The 11,576-nt window shown below is 37.9% G+C and overlaps 1 protein-coding gene across 1 annotated transcript; it reads left to right on the forward strand.

Annotated features, from left to right (window-relative positions):
• The first annotated feature begins 408 nt into the window (after positions 1-408).
• On the forward strand, positions 409-5,704 carry LOC106514427 (ADP-ribosylation factor-like protein 3). The gene is made up of 6 exons (XM_014003683.1): positions 409-423; positions 1,128-1,271; positions 1,441-1,557; positions 2,625-2,675; positions 2,891-3,076; positions 5,657-5,704. The coding sequence occupies exons 1-6, from the start codon at positions 421-423 to the stop codon at positions 5,702-5,704; spliced, it is 549 nt and encodes a 182-aa protein (XP_013859137.1). The 5' UTR covers positions 409-420.
• The last annotated feature ends 5,872 nt before the right edge of the window (positions 5,705-11,576 follow it).

Here is an 11,576-nt window from a genome sequence, read left to right on the forward strand (position 1 = left end):
CTAATTTGTTGAGTGAAACGTGTAGATATAAGTGCTCTGTTTACATTGAATGTGTACCTGCATTTCAGTATTGCATATCATTAGCTTATATCTGTAAAGCTGTTGATGTAAATGTTTTCAACCTACAACATTTGATGCAGTTCAGGATAACCTTTGCTGATGTTTGATTTTATTGTTTCCAATTATAATCTACTGTTTTCACAAAATGAACATTACATAACATAGAAAAGTGTATATGCAAAAATAAATGTACTGTTGTTTTTTATTAGTTAATAAATTGTTACAGAAATAGATCCTTAGCTTATGTCACTGTTTCCTGGAAAACAAAAAAAACTTGGCAGCAGTTCAGCTGAGAGGCATTTCAGGAGGATGTTAATCCACTCAGCATGAACACCGGCTACAGAAACACCTGAGGGAAACATGGTGAGTTATCACGACTCTCAGCATCAGCAACTATGAATTTAAAAGATAATCTGACTTATTTTTCTATTGGGATATATTTGCTTTTGCTGGAAACATAGCTAAAGCTAAATGGGCTGAATGCCAGACCAGTTTGTCTCTACTGTCGCTGATGATCAGGCTTGTCACACTTTCTGCTCCTATGCTATTTAATTTTCCTGTCTGCTTTGTTTTATGTATGTAATCTGGCTAGATTATTCAAAAACATACCATTAAGAAATGCCAGAGAGAGAGATTTGTTTACCTTTCAAAACAAATGTTAGAGGGGGAAAAGCAACTGAATATATGGGGAATCCAAGTAATAGAAACAGAAATGTGAAAGTGTAAAAAAAAAGTGATGACCAAGATTTTTGCACAATACTTAAGATAAAACCTTCTCTACCTTCTGGACACCAGCCACCTACTGTACAGATGTCTAATCCTGTCCCTCTGCAGAGCGTCTTTGACCTGGAACATTTATAGATGACTTTACAGGCTAACAGCTAAATCCTCGTGCTCAGGTGATTCTAGCCGTTGGCTGAGTGACTCAGGTTTCTCCTGGCTGGAACTCAGAGTTTACTGGAGCATCGTGACTCTGCATGCTGGTTTTCTAATGTTATTCCACCCTGCAAACTGTTCTCCCATTGAGGTTCAGTTGCCTTTAAATGCACACCGTGATCCTCCTGCAGGGCCTTTTGTCGATTCTTCGAAGAATGAAGCAGTCCCCAGAGCAGGAGGTGCGCTTGCTGCTGCTGGGGTTGGACAACGCTGGGAAGACCACTCTGCTAAAACAGCTAGCAGCTGAAGACATCAGCCATGTCACCCCCACACAAGTACACTTTTACACACATACGCAAACACATTAGGTTAGTCACACTCTGGAAATCAGGTCTTTACAACTCATTTCTTCACTTTCTAGTCAAATAGATATTCAGGTTATGCTTCATTTGACCCCATTAATGCATTAATTACCCATTAAGCATCTTTGTTACCTTTTAACAGGGCTTTAATATAAAGAGCGTGCAGTCTGCAGGCTTCAAGTTAAATGTTTGGGACATTGGAGGGCAGCGTAAGATCCGTCCGTACTGGAGGAATTATTTTGAAAACACAGATGTTTTGGTAGGTTCATTTTGTTTTTCTCACTCCTGTATCACCTAGTAATTCCTGCAGCGTGATTGATAAGTGCTGAAAAACTACTGAAATTTGTTAAAGAAGCTAAAACCGTGTGGTTAAAATGATAATTAAAAAAGCACAGCAGAGAATAAATGAGAAAAAACAGGCTGAAACAAGCAGAACACAAGCTAAAAGAAGCTGAACCCAAACTAAAAGCAACAGAACAGGAGCTGAGCAGTAGGCCTATAGCTAAAAACTAAGAGAGCAAAACAGTTGCTAAAATGAGCAACACAATATAAATACTAGCAAAACATAAAGTAAAGCAAAAAAGATTGCAAAACAGCAGCTAAAATGAGCAAATCTCTACAGCTAAAAGTATCAGATAAAACTAAAATAAGGAAACAGTAGCTACAATCATCAAAACAGTAGCTAAAAAAGCAAAACAAGAGTTAAAGATACGTTGAGCAAAACAAATTCTGCAATTAAAAGTAATCCTGGAGATAAAATGAGCAAAAACCGAAGTTAAAATGAACAAACCTTCATAAGTAATAAATCAGATACTGCAACTAAAAAAGGCAAACAGTAGAGTTAGCAAAACAATAGCAAAAACTGCAAAACATGTGCTAAAGCTACAATTAGAAAAACAAATGTTAAAGTTAAAAATAAAAGGGAATCTAAATTTTGCAAAAGTTAAAATTAGTAAAACTGTAATGCTAAAAGAAATTCAGATTGGTAGCTACAAATTAAAAGTAGATTAGAATAAGATGATGAAAGGGAACAAGCAAGGAGAAAAATGTTCTGAAGGAGTTATTATATGGTGCATTGTATTTTAAATATGTATAGTTAAACTTTTAGACAATGAGAAAAATCAAAAGGCTGATCAACAAGCTAACCATTTTGAAACAGTACAGTGTATGCATTTAGTTTGCAGAAAACATGCAGAATGTATAAAAAGAAAACCAAAGGTGTAAAAGCTGATAGCAGTCACACATTTATGCAAATAGTCTAAATAGACCTTTATTTTACTTTTGATATTCTTTGTTTGTTCATATTTATAACTGGATTGTTTGCAGATCTATGTGATTGACAGCTCAGACAGGAAAAGATTTGAGGAGACAAGCTTGGTGAGATACAATTTTCTTTTTCCTAAAACAAGTACAAGGAAAATGTGATAATCAGTGTTCATGAGTAATAAATGACAAAAACTGGAAATTAAAAAAATATGTTTAGTAAAGAAATGCTGACACAAAACAAACTGCATCACAATGATTACACGAGCGACAGTGACGCGTGTGTTGTGTCACTTCTCATTATGTTTAACCAGTGTCTGCTCCTCCAGGAACTTGCTGAGCTACTGGAGGAAGAAAAGCTCGCTGCCGTGCCACTGCTTATCTTTGCCAACAAGCAGGACCTGATGACAGCCAGTCCGCCGTCAGAGCTGGCAGAGAGTCTCCACCTGCACACAGTTAGAGATCGCATGTGGCAGGTGCAGGCCTGCTCAGCCCTTACCGTGGAGGGAGTGCAGGTAAATACAGGGTTTGACCAGAACAGACTCAGCAAAAATTCAGACAGAGGCAGCTACTGAGTCTGTAGTCAGAATTTTAACGTTTATAATTAAAGTTGTGATCAAATTTATTACTGTAACATAAAAAATAGCACAAAACATACTGAAAATTAACCCAATTGGTATTAATTAGAACGTATTAGATATGAGATCCACTTTGTTCAAAAGCACCTATACCACAGCATGAGGCTTCCACAATCATGCTTAACAGTTTTGTTCTTAGATATAAAGCAGGTAAAATAAGTATTGAACAGGTCAACATTTTTCTCAGTAAATATATTACTAGAGGTGCTAATGACATGAAATTTTCACCAGATGTTGGTAACAACCCAAGTGATCATACATACAAAGAAATCAAACCATAAATGTTCAGAAATGAAGTTATTTGTAATAATGTGGAATGGCACAGGGAAAAAGTATTGAACACACTTACTGAAATTTATCTAATACTTTGAACAAAAGCCTTTGTTGTCAATGACAGCTTCAAGACGCCTCCTGTATGGAGAAACATGCATTGCTCAGGTGTGATTTTGGCCCATTCTTCCACACAAACAGTCTTCAAATCTTGAAGGTTTCGTGGACCTCTTCTATGAACTCTGATCTTTAGTTCTTTCCATAGATTTTCTGTTGGATTCAGGTCAGGTGATTGGCTGGGCCATTCCAGCAGCTTTAGTTTCTTTCTCTGAAACCAACTGAGAGTTTCCTTGGCTTTGTGTTTGGGCTCATRGTCTTGCTGAAAAGTCCAGCCACGTTTCATCTTCATCATCCTGGTAGATGGAAGCAGATTTTTATCAAGAATGTCTCTGTACATTTTTCCATTCATCTTTCCTTCAATTATTTGAAGTTTGCCAGTACCATATGCTGAAAAACAGCCCCACACCATGATGTTCCCACCTCCAAACTTCACTGTTGGTATGGTGTTTTTGGGCTGATGTGCAGTGCCATTTGACCTCCAAACATGATGTGTATTCTGGCATCCAAACAGTTCAATGTTGGTCTCATCTGACCAGACTATATTCTCCCAGTATTACACAGGCTTGTTTAAATGTTGTGCAGCAAACTTTAAAGGAGCTTCAACATGTTGTTTCTTCAGCAGTGGAGTCTTGTGTGGTGAGCGTGCATACAGGCCATGGTGGTTCAGTGCATTACTTATTGTTTTCTTTGAAACAAACGTACCTGCTAATTCCAGGTCTTTCTGAAGCTCTCCACAAGTGGTCCTTGGCTCTTGGACAACTCTTCTGATAATTCTTTTCACTCCTCTGTCAGAAATCTTGTGAGGAGCACCTGGTCGTGGTCGGTTTATGGTGAAATAATGTTCTTTCCACTTCTGAATTATGGCCCCAACAGTGCTCACTGGAACCTTCAGAAGTTTAGACATTCTTCTGTAACCGATGCCATCATTATACTTTGCAACAATAAGGTTGTGAAGGTCTTGAGAGCTCTTTACTTTTACCCATCATCAGATGGTTCTTGTGTGATACCTGGCCATCATTTGGGACTGAACCAGCTGATATTAATTTGCACTGACAAGGGGCAGGCTTGCTTTCTAATTACTGAGAGAGTTCAGCTGGTGTCTTGTCTTTCCATGCCTTTTTACACCTCTCTTTCTTCATGTGTTCAATACTTTTTCCCTGTGCCATTCCACATTATTACAAATAACTTAATTTCTGGACATTTATGGTTTGATTTCTTTGTATGTATGGATCACTTGGGTTGTTACAGACATCTGGTGAAAATTTCATGTCATTAGCACCTCTAGTAATATATTTACTGAGAAAAATGTTGACGTGTTCAATACTTATTTTACCTGCTGTAGTTGTTCTTAGATGTGATGCAAATTTCATTTAAGCTTGATGATGACACTTTTTCAGCAGTGCTTGTTTCTTGGTCGGCTTCCTCTCGGTCCATAGTGATTAAAAACTGGTTTCATTGTTGACAGTGATGCTGGTGTTCCTGCTGTCTGCAGTTCGTGGCAGGCCTGAGTCTTGGTGTTTCCTGAATGATTTCCTTTAATCTGAGATTCAAACATGATGTCAAATGTCAGATGTCAAACAAATAGTTTTAATGCTGGGAAAGAGTTGCAGTCAATCAAGATCAATAAAGTAGAGTTTATTGACTTGGTTATGTTAAAAGGCCGTTTGGAACCTTCAGCACCACTTATTAAAAGTTTTAGTGTGTATAGAGGAAATCCTCGACCATTTCAAAACTGTGCATCAAATCTTGTTTTTAAATCAGTGAAGTTGTGTTCTGTATTAATATTTTATCCGGGCACAAAAGGTTGGCTCAAAAAAGAAAAGAAAAGCCAAGACTTAAAACGATATTGGTAAATGGTAAATGGTAAATGGTACTGAACTTATAGAGCGCTTTTTCAAGTCCCTCCGGACCCCCAAAGCGCTTTACACTAACAGACATTCACCCATTCACACTCACATTCACACACTGATATTAATATTTATAATCTGTGTATTCACAATGTAAACCTCCAATTCAAGGGTTCTCATAACAACATAATTTTATTTTTTTATTTTTTTATTTTTACAGGAAGGCATGACATGGGTTTGCAGAAATATAAAAGTTCGCAAGAAATAAATCCGGACTCATTAATGGCCTGCAGCTGCACTTTAAACTCCATCTATGCAGTAATGTTCTGTAATGAAATCTTTTGAATAAATATGCTGTTTTGCTGTTTTCTTGCACATTTTTGATGTTGTGATTTCACTTAACATGTCTGTCTGGGCAATAAGTTTCTGAATAGACTTTCAGTGTTTGCATTTCTGACTGGTGAGTCTGACTACTGAAAGCTAGAGGGCAACATTGCTCTAATATTGCAGCCTAATTTCCAATTATCCTATCCTCTGTTTTTTTTTTTTTTTTTAGCAGTGATGGTGTTCTGAGCCATGTTTGATTTATTATTTTCATAATTGTGATGCTTTTTCTTCCTCTAACTCTATTGCTTTTATTGTGAGCCACAAAGTGGGTTTTCTGGGGTTTGTTTTCACTTTATTATCACACTTTTTGTTTGCCACAGAAAACTCCATATCTTGAACAACACGACCTGCAAACACGCCTTTCTTGCATATGCGGTACATCGCAGAGAAACACTTTGGACGTTCAATTACTCAAATTCTCACCTTGTTCACCATGATTTACCACGAGGCAATGGCATTCTCAGTCCGTTTCTCTCTCTCTCTCTCTCGTGCCTTTCGCAGCACATTTGCCACAAACCCCACTAATCTGAGCTGGATGAGTTGCTCCACTGTGCTCCTATAGGGCATTTACATACAAAACCTTTTCCAGGACTAATAGCTCTCCAATACAATTTGCATTTATATAGCCCCCTTTCGTACCAACATGATTTGGCACCTTTGCCCATGATAAAAATAAACCTCCTCTTTTGGCCTTGAGTTACTGCCCTGGTTGCTGCGTGTGCACTTGTGAGTCCCTCTTCATATGTAAGGTTGGCTGATTTTAATATGTTAGAGCTGCTTGGTCATCTGATGGAGACTGGAACAAGTGCGTAACCCCCTCAGAATGGGCCTCATAATGATTCAGCCGTCACTGAGAGCTCAGAGTTTGCTTGTTTTTCCTGCTGCAGTGTATTCAGGCTTTATGTTGATGCAGCAGCGCGGGACACTTGACCCGGCCAAAACCCTCACAGGGTAAATAATAATCCATTAAAAGCTTGTTGTGCAATGTAAAAAAAGATGTGCAACCCTTGAGTGTAAACTTGGATTGCTTGATTTTAAAAATGTGTCAATGTCAGTATTTCTCAAATTGTAAAAATAATAATAAAAAAGCCCTTTTGATTGTTTTTTATTTTATCCACCAATCATGTAAATCTTTTTACAAAAGTTATCAAGTGGCTTCAAATCCCAATTGTATAAAATTGGATTTGTGGATTGGAGCAAGCGGCCCTCGTTACCTCTGGCTCCATCATCAGAGAGGCAATCAGGCCTGCACAAGGCCATAAATCACGAGACTTTCCCAGCGACTCAGGCCAACACACCAACCTCCCACACGGGGGGGAAACGAAGGGCAGAGCGGCTGATTGACTCAAAGGGCCAGAGAGACGCAGGGAGGGGGAGACAGAGGGGAGCCTGGGACGTTATTAAACAGTTTTAATTTGGAATCAGGCTGACAGAGGCTTTTATTTTGTAATGTTAAATAAAAGGAAAAAAGTGTTAAATTGGAAATGTCCAAGAAAACTGACACAAAACGTTCAAACAATTGTGTCCTAAATTGTATTAATATACAACTTACTTATTTAAGGGATGTTTGTTACATGCGTAAACAAAAAGTAAATAGGAATGGGACTAGTTGTGAAAAAGTATCTGCATCTGTGAATTCAAGTTGCTCTTTTTTATATAGTAGTTCAAATTACGGTAGGCTTAAAAAGAAGTTTAAAGGTTTAAAATAAGGATTTGCCTTCTAGATACTCAAAAGTAAAATAAAAAAATATATTTTGATTTCCAGCAAACTGATTTTCAGTTTTTATTATTATTATTATTATTGTAAGTTCTGACACATTACATCTGTGACTCCCTGTAAACCTTCCTGATCTAAAATAATCCCAAACATTAAAAACACCTCTAATAAACACTCATTTTAAAGCCACTGGAGTGAAGCTAAAAAAAAACCCAGTTTGGCAATCTTTTTCTTCTGATCCATTGACTGCAGCAGTGTTGCAACCAAAGTCCTTCTTTAACACTCAGCACATATCAGTTAAAATAACTAAACAAACATGAACAACAATATATAGGCATACTTGAAAATGCTCAGGAATAAGCAAAAATTATAATTTTCCCCTCCATATTGCTGCTTTAAGACGTGAACAGATTCATAAAGATTATCCGCTCTTGACATTTTGAATGGGAACATTTAAATTATTTAAATCAAAAAGCAAAAGCAGAAATTCCAACAGATTTCTAGTTTGATTTCTGTTTGAATTAAATGTTTTTTTGTTTGAACCATAAAATAATTAAAAGCCTAATAGACATAGATCCAAAGATATTACATTTACAATACCTCTTATAATATTGGTCAAACACGGGGAAGAATCAGAGCTTGGGAAAAAGCATTGTGCAGTGAAGCACTGCTACAGTATGTGTTTAAAATGAGGCTCAGCTACTACCACCTCAAGTTTTATCTTAAAACACCCATTTCTGTGTTGCCTGAGGTCAGTTGGCTGTGGCAACTGTCTTGAATTAGGGTATTTCTTCGAAGATGTACAGCCAATCAATGTTTTCTGAAAAATTGATTACCGGTAGTTAGTCCACTATTAAAACAATTTGACTCTAATAGGTAATAACTTTTAAACAGATCCTGTTGGATCACTTCACATCATCATCCTGCAACAAACTGTGGCCTCTTCTATTTGGTTTTCTGCCTCCATCCAAAGCTCTCCTGCATGAACTCATCCCTCTATCACCGGCGCAGCCTCGTTCCCAGGCTTTTTCTCTGATTAAATCACTGCTGATTCTGGATGAGAAAACAAACAATACCAGCATTCCTCTCATAGCTTCTTTGATGTTCGCGTGGCTTTACCCTTCTCCAAGCTGCCATAATCGAACTGCAGAGTCATAAACAGTGCGGGGCGGGGCTTATAAAAACTAAACAGAAGTTTGCACCTTGGTCAGTTTCAGAGCGAGGAAGGGGTTCGCAGCTCTTGTGTGATGTTTCTGAGAGAAAGAGCAGAGAAGTAGAAATCATGCCATATGGTAGCCTACCAGAATAATTTCATAATAATTTCACCAATTTCTTTGTAGGATTTTACAGTTTTTTTTGTCCTATATTTGGACATCAACAAGTGGAGACCATAACTGAGAACAACCACTTTGAGATTGTCTCTGTTATGTTTCACTCTTGGGTTACGGGATCCAGTTCGTATGTTTGAAAAAAAAAAGAAATACAAGCATAAACCCGACAATAACTACAACTAAAAACATTTCTTGAATGAATGCATACCGCATTCATATACTAGAATTTTAAATTCATACCAGAATTTTAAATCAGCTTATGTTGAGAAATGAGAGGGTTGCAACCACCAAAAATAACAATCCACACAACACAGTAATAATGTGAGATGTCACGCACAGAGCTTGTGTTGTAAATGACTCTCAGCTACGACAACATCAAATTTAGCTCAACATCTGTTGAACAACTGAGCTTTAGCTGGTTTTGTGTTGGCTAATGTCACTCAGCCATGACTTATTTAGACTCCAACAGGTAATCAGTTGTAGGCGTACATCCAGGTTCATTTCCAAAGGTTTCCTGAAAACACAGCCTGTGGTTCATGAAACATTTTGCTAACAGAAATTGGACTCCAAATGGTAATTAATGAGAATTTTCTAAGCAAAGATCTTGTACTTTGGGTATCAACAACAGCCACTTCCTCTCCAAATTAAGTCGGCATTGATGAAACTAAGTTCTCACCAGGTTATCTTGTGAGTTTGGTTAAATTGAACATTTTTTTTCTGTTTAAGTAGAAACATTTCTAACCTGATTTTATTCTATTTTAAAGCAAACCTAAACATTTAAGAAAAGTACCCTGTATAGGTACCAACGCTATTCATGTCACTGCTTTCACTGCAAATGAATGGATTAGTGAAGAGTAAGTAAAAGCATTAATCAATAACCGACTGACTGGTGTCTCACTCTCCCTTTGCGAGAGGTCAGGGGTCGTACTCTTGACCCCTCGCTGACCCAACACCACGAGGAAATAACACTTTCAAACCTTCCTAAATTAACCGATTGGTCTTATCAGCTGACAGATCTTGTTCAATAGTCCTCACCCCCCACAGTCTCCTGTCCCACCCCCACCCTCCACCCCGACATTCATAATTTGAGTTTTTATCACCCCTCACTAAAACAGAGCTCTGGCTCCATCTGTCATCGCGGCCCAGCGCTGACAGCTCCTCTGACATGCTCGGATTTTTACATTTGACTCAATCCGGGGGGCTTACTTCACTGAAACCGATTCGATATTTCTCAAATGAGCTGGTCGATCTACATACGAGCACGCCACCGCCGATGGGATGATCTATGGCATCGCTTTAATAGATTTCCCAGGCCTCAGAGCCCAGCTAGTGAGGGGAAAGGGGGCATAATCTGTGCAATAAAAACACAATTATTCATTTAAATCGCTTGCTAATTTATGTTGCCCACGTGTCCCGAGGCAGTAAGATGCATCTCTGTGTGCATTTGTGAGATAATGGCCAAATTAAACCTTTAAAAGTTGAGTCAGCAAACCGGTGTGGGACACTACAACAGCTGAACTTTTACTGAGTGTGTCTGTTTTTAGGAACAAATCAGAGGAGAGGATCAAAAGCGGCATTTACATACCACGTCACCAGATTTGATCGTTTTTCAAAGTTTTCCTTTGAACTTTGGCTAGTTTTAAAATCGTTTTCACTCCAGATATGAGACCATTAAAAGTATTTATTGCAAAGTGTAAAATCAAACATAAGGTTCTTCTGAACTATTTCAAATGGTGCAAATTAGTCCAGTGGTTTTGCAGCAGCTGCCATATTTAATTGAACTGAGTAAAAAAGTCAATCAGTTAGAGAGTAATTCCAGAAAAGCTGTATTCAAATCATTTTGCTAACAGAAAAAATTGACTTAGATTACAGGATAGGTTGATGTTTTAAAAAACTCTCAGCACACTCTACAGGGAAAACATCCCAGCTGATATTTCTGGCTTTTTATTGACTTTTAGTCATTTTCATGAAGAGTCAACATTCACTTTTTAACACTAAACCCAAACTACAAATCCAAAAGGTTGCTTACTGCCACAGTTGTCACTTAGGAATCCATTTTTCATCATGAACTAGTTTTTGTGCACATTTACTGCAAATGTTTGCTTTACTTTAGCATTAAACCTTCAGCTCATGCAGCCAGGAACGGTTTTATAGCAAACTCCACAGACAGATTTTACCAAAGATATTTTTCTAACTTCAAATAAAAAAAATACTACATTTGTTTCCTGCTACAAAATGATTAAAACTTATTTGTTGCTGAATGTTTTAAATACATTTCAGATAAAATCCCATCCAGAAATTCCTGTGTACAAATGTCTTCACTGCTCTGTGTGGAAAAGTGAGTGTGTGTGTGCACAGGGAAAGAGCTAGGGAAATATTGTTTTTATTTTCCTTATATCTCTCTGTCTTTTATGTCCTTCTTCTGCAAGCGGCAGAGAAGGTAAAACAGAGGGAGAGACGGAGAGTATTCTCAATTTCCTTCTAAAAAGAAAATTCATTTGCAGTTGCTAATGTAATGTCATCGTTGTGTTTACCGAGCGTGGATGATGTATAGGGGATGTTGCATTGAGTGAGACTGCTTAATGATGCATAGAATTAAGTCTGTGGTTTTCAGCTGAGCTCCCTTCTCTTCCTCCCTCCTCTCGTTCACACACGCACACACACACACACACACACACACACACACACACACACACACACACACC

The sequence above is a fragment of the Austrofundulus limnaeus genome, unplaced genomic scaffold, assembly GCF_001266775.1.
Source record: "Austrofundulus limnaeus strain Quisiro unplaced genomic scaffold, Austrofundulus_limnaeus-1.0 Scaffold20, whole genome shotgun sequence".
Classification (NCBI taxonomy): Eukaryota; Metazoa; Chordata; class Actinopteri; order Cyprinodontiformes; family Rivulidae; genus Austrofundulus; species Austrofundulus limnaeus.